Below are 5,360 nucleotides of genomic sequence, written 5' to 3'. Positions count from 1 at the left end.
CCATCAGAGGCCAGGCTTAGGAGGAGCCCAGCTGTGCACCCCCGGGAACTACGCATCCTCACGTCTAGATAGCAACTCTCTGCCCTACTGAGAAATACACATTTTCACCTCTGTTTCTTAGAACTTAATCCAATCATCACTACCATGATCATCTCATACCTACAAAGGATGGACTGCCCTATGGTTCCACTCCCTTTCCTGGGCCCCCTCCCTCTGTGTGTCCTCTACTCCACTAGAATAGAGAATAGATAAGCCTTTCAGACGCAGACCCGCATTTGTATGCCCCAGGCTTAGCACACAGTAAGTGTTTAAGAAATGTGCCATCTGGTGGCCATCAGGGACACTGCAGCCTTATAGGAAGGCTGTCCTACCCAGGGGAGAGAAACTGAGGAGGCTATTGGGCTTGCACAGAGCTCAGCTGCAGCACATTCCCTCACTGGATAGTCAACAAAATGACACCCCGCCTTCCTTCCTGCAGGCTTAAGGAAGGTTGGGATTGGATCCAGTAACATATCTGGATTGCCTCAGACCTGTCTCACTCTCTCTGACTCTATTTGCATAACTTCTTAACTAGTCTCATCTGCACATCTCTCTCACTGTCCTGAATCCTCCTCACAGTTCGGTGTCCTCATCCAAGTGTGTCTCTATGCCTCTGACTTTGGGTGTCCCTTTTGTGATTTTTCTGGTCTGTCTCTCCCTTTATCTATGTGACTGTCTCTGAATAAGCCTGTAAAGTCTATGCCTCTTGCCCCCAATTTATGACTCTGACTGATCTGTCTCTGTCTTTTTTCATATTCCTCATGGTTAGACGGTTCAAGATAATCTCAGTCTCAGTCTAGTCGGTGGGTCAGTCTCTTTCTCTGTCCACTTGTGTCTGTCTCAGACTTTCTAGAATCTGTCTCCATGTATGTCCCGGTGTCCATCCATGTCTCTTTCAGACCCTTGGGACCATTCTCCTCTTTTCTTATCCGGACCCTTTCACTGTCCTGACACCCTGCACTACCACTCATTGTCTCTGTCCCTTCAGTCCCACCATTTAAGCCCATATCCCCATATGTGTCCCTGCCTCGGACAGCAAGATGACTCAGTGGATAGAGTGCCAGACCTGGCGTCAGGAAGACTTGAGTTCAAATCTGGCCCCAGACACTTACGCACTCTGTGACCCTGGGCAGGTCACTTCACCCTGTTTGCCTTGTTATGAAAGTGGGGATAATAATAGCAACTACTGACAGGGCTGTTGTGAGGATCAAACGAGATGAATTTGGAAAGCAGTTAGCGCAGTGGCGACACACAGTCGATGCTAGACCACTGTCAGCTGTTGTTTTATTATTACCTGCCCCCCCCCCCGCATCAGTGACTGCCCTAGCCTCATCACAGCCCATGTGCCTGTCCCTTGCACTGCCCTGAGCCTGCAGACAGCAACAAAGCCCGGGCCAAGGAGTCAGCAAACTGTGGTTGGCGTGAAAAAGACTTCCTAAATGGCATTGCCTCACCTGCTCCCCAACCAGCCGGGAGTGTTAGCAGGGAGTGTTAGCAGCCTGGCAACCTCACGTCTGCAGCATCACAGGCATATGCCCCCTTCTCTCCGGGCCAGCCCCCACCCTGGGGCAGGCCCTCATCACCTCACACCTGGATTATTGCAGTAGATGCTGGGGGATCTGCCTGCATCCAGTCCTTCCCTACACCAGCCCATCCTCCATACTAAAACACAGGTCTGACCATGCCACCCCCTACTCAGTGACCTCCAGAGGCTCCTTATCACCTCCAGGATCAAGTACAAAACACTCTGCTTGGCATTCAAAGCTCTTCATCACCTGCCCTCCTCCTTTCTTCCCAGCCTTCTCACACCTCACTCCTCTCCTCAGACTCTTCAATTCAGTGCCCCCAGCCTCCTGGCTGTTCCATGAACAAGATCCTCACCTATTGGTTCTGGGCACTCTCCCCCTTATCTCTGCCTACCAGCCTCCCTGGCTTCCTTCCAGTCCCAACCAAAATCCCATCTTCTGCAGGAAGCCTTCCTGAACCCTCTTAATTCTATTGCCTTCCCTCTCTTATTTCCTTCCTATGTAGCCTGAATATCACTTATTTGTTCCTAGTTGATTTCATGCTGGCTCCCCCGTTAGACTGTAAGCCTCCTTGAGGGCAGGCACCGTCTTTTGCCTCTTTTTGTATCCCAGTGGCTTAGCACAGGGCCTGACACACAGCCGATGCTCAACAAACGTGTATTGACTGAGCCAGGTATGACTCCAGAAATGCTAGCGTTGGGAGGGTCTTGGGAATCTAAGGTATGAGCAAAAAGTGCTCAGACATAACACAGACTGTTGGAAAAATAACAGTGAATGCAGGGGTGGAAACATTCATTAAAGACCATCTAGTTCAACCCAGTCATTTTACAGGCAGGCAAACTGAGGCCAAGAAAAGGAGCCGCTTTGCCCAGGGTCATACAGCAAGTCCCTGGAGGAGGCGGGATCAGAATCCTGGTCTCCTGATTTCCAGTCCAGCCCCGTTTCCTCTACCACATGGAATTTTTTGGAGGGAGGGTAATGGCCAAAAATGGACTTTGTCCCTTTTGCAATTTAGCGGGGGGTCAGGCCCAGAGCGGGTGGAAGCAATAGTGATGAGTCAGCAGGCCATTCTGGGCTCCCCAGGCCTGGAAGAGCTAACAGTGACCTTGGCTAGAGGAACGACCTGACGGGGACAGTTACCATTGGCCAAAGGAAGCTTGAGGTGGGGGAGGGGGAGTGGAGCCCAGAGCATCTCTGCTCTCTTAAGAGACTTCCTAACCCTTGCCTCGGCTGCAGCCTCCCTGCCCAAAGAAGAGCCTCGGAGACAGGTGGAGAGGGAGAAGGCAGGAGCCATGGCGGCCCGGCTCACTATTCTGCTCCTTCTGGGTGAGTGGGACGGCACCTGGAGGCATCTCTTCCCTGCCCTGACGCCCCCTCATGCTTCTCCGCCCCGTCCCCATTCTTGGTCCCATGGTGGAGCCTGTGGATGAATGACAGGCTGGCCTCCACCCTTGGATCCCTCTCTCTCTGTCCTGTCTCCCCCGGGGTCCCGTCCTGGGGCACTGCCACCGTCAGCCTTCTCCACTCTCCCAGTGCGCCCCCAAGCACCACTGGAGAAAGTCATCACACACGCCGGGACCGCCTGGGCCCCCCCCCCCCGCCCTCACTGCCGCCCCGCCATCCCCAGCCTGCTCCCGAAGCCGGAGCTCCAAGCGCTCTCCTGCCTCCTCAAACACCCCATGCGCCTCCTGTCTCTACAGATGACTGGCTTCTTCTCACCTGGCTGGGGAAGGAGAATCCATCTCTCATGGGGTCTCCAGGCTCCACCTCCAAGCCGCCCTCCACCCCCAGCTCCCCTCCTCCGGCTCCGCCCCGTCTTCATTCTCACCTCCGAGCTCTTCTCTCCCTTCCCACCATCATGTGTCCTGCTCTGACCAGACTCTCCTCTCTCCCCATTCTGGACATCCTTAGGGCGGTGACTGAACCTCGCAGTGGCCTCTACTCCCTAATTCACGACTCGTGGGCTGCTGGACAGAGCCTGAGGGCGACGTGTCACCCCTTCTACAAACTTTTCTGGGGCTCAGTTTCATCATCTGTAAAATGGGGAGATAATCATTCCTGAAATGCCCGTCTCACAGGCGGTCCCAAGGCTAAAAATGAAAGAACGGGTGCCCAGAACTTGGCAGAGCACCCTCTATCTGTATCAGCTTTTCTTGTCATTTTCTCTTTTCATTCAAACATGCTGTTATTCTGCCCTCTCTCCTATAGGGCTTTGGCTGGACCCAGAGATGGAGGCAGAGGCAGCCATATGTGAGTGAGCCCATAAGATCCGGGCCCACACAGCCCCAGAGGAGCCAGGGGGGAAGGAGGGATGGCTGGAGCCAGGGGGGAAGGAGGGACGGCTGGACAGGTGCCAGGAACCCTGAAATAGACAGCAGGAGACTACATCCCCTGCTCAGATCAAGAACTCAGAAATTCCTCTGCTAAAGCAAAACTTCCTAGCATTCCCTCTTTCTCTCCACCTACACTTTGTCCTTACCCTGACCTCCAGACCTTCCAACCTTCAGTACTCCCCCAGACCAACTGCTGCACTCACTCCACTTTCCTCTCTGCCCAGCCTGAAACCCAAAATTAATCAGTTCAAAATCACTAGGTAGCCCATTGGATAGAGCACTGGGCCTGGAGTCAGGTAGATCCGAGTTCAAATCTGACCTCAGACATTTAACTAGCTGTGTGGCCCTGGGCAAGTCTCTTCACTGCTGCCTGCCTCAGTTTCCTCAACTGTAAAGTAGGGATAATAATAACACCTAGCCTCCAAGGTAGTTGTATCAACAGAGATAATATTTGTAAAACAATGAATTTGGGGGTATTTTCCCTCCTTTCCTACCAAATCTGATATTCTATGTTCTAGGTCCCCTCCCAGCTCCGACTTTCTCTGTTCTACATTGAAACGTTCTCCAAGCTCTGACATTCTATGCATTCTACATGGTTTAAGATCCCTCCGACTACTTAGCACAGTGCCCGGCACATAGTAACGATAATTATAGCTAACATTTATTCAGCACCTACTATGTGCCAGGCATTATGCTAAGCCCTTTACAAATATTAACTCATTTGATCCTCATAACCTTGAGAGGGAAGCACTATTACTATCCCCATTTTTACAGATGAGGAAACTGAGGCAAATAGAAGTTAAGTGTAGTAGTAGACTCTTAATAAATTCTTTGGGAACTCTCACAGATGTAGACACAACCCCTCGCCTCTGGATAGAGTCTGAATCCCCATCCACACCCTGGGCCAACGTGACCCTCCAGTGCCTGGCGACTAATACTCTGGCAACGAAATTCCAGCTGCTGAAAGATGGGGAAATTTTCTCTTCCCTTTCTGCCCTTGAACCCTGTGCCAGGTTCCCACTGGGGCCGGTGACAGCTGACAACAAGGGCATTTACCGGTGCCAGATCCAATGGGAAGAAAACCACTGGAGTCAAATAAGTGCCCCAGTGGAGGTAACAGGGACAGGTGAGTGGGGAGATGGGCCTTCAAACTCTGAGCCCTGCCCTGGGGGGCTGGCAGATGGGAAGTGGGGAGATCAGAGGGGACGAGGAGGCTGAGAGTGTACCAGATGTCCACTGCCAACATCTGTCCTCTGCTCCACTCTTTTTCCTTCTCCTTTCTGCACCAGGTGACGTAGGCTACTGCCCACATTCTCATTGCTTGATCTCTGGGACTAGGCATGGAAAGTTCCTGGGGATGTGGGGAGCAGGGGCCCCCAGGCTTAGGAAAACTCTAAGTCCAGGCCCTGAAACCAGAGGCAGGGGAACCACTAACCACAGGACGCTTCCCACTGTCACCTGC

General features: G+C 52.6%; 1 protein-coding gene across 2 annotated transcripts in view; it reads left to right on the top strand.

The window, feature by feature from the left end:
- Window positions 1-2,720: 2,720 nt before the first annotated feature.
- The window catches only part of LOC114028043 (venom metalloproteinase inhibitor DM43-like), an 8,129-nt gene continuing 5,489 nt past the window's right edge, over window positions 2,721-5,360 (top strand). The window contains exons 1-3 of one of the 2 annotated variants that reach the window (XM_027842234.1): window positions 2,721-2,891; window positions 3,774-3,815; window positions 4,746-5,024. In XM_027842234.1, coding sequence (XP_027698035.1) covers window positions 2,858-2,891; window positions 3,774-3,815; window positions 4,746-5,024 — 355 coding nt within the window. In that variant the 5' untranslated portion in view covers window positions 2,721-2,857. The remainder of the gene's footprint in view (window positions 2,892-3,773; window positions 3,816-4,745; window positions 5,025-5,360) is intronic. The other variant, XM_027842233.1, reaches the window with a different exon arrangement.

Source organism: Vombatus ursinus, unplaced genomic scaffold (genome assembly GCF_900497805.2).
Source record: "Vombatus ursinus unplaced genomic scaffold, bare-nosed wombat genome assembly UNPS02014868.1, whole genome shotgun sequence".
Taxonomy (NCBI): Eukaryota; Metazoa; Chordata; class Mammalia; order Diprotodontia; family Vombatidae; genus Vombatus; species Vombatus ursinus.
Note: the sequence above shows the minus strand (reverse complement) of the source record. Positions and strands in the feature narration are given on the sequence as shown.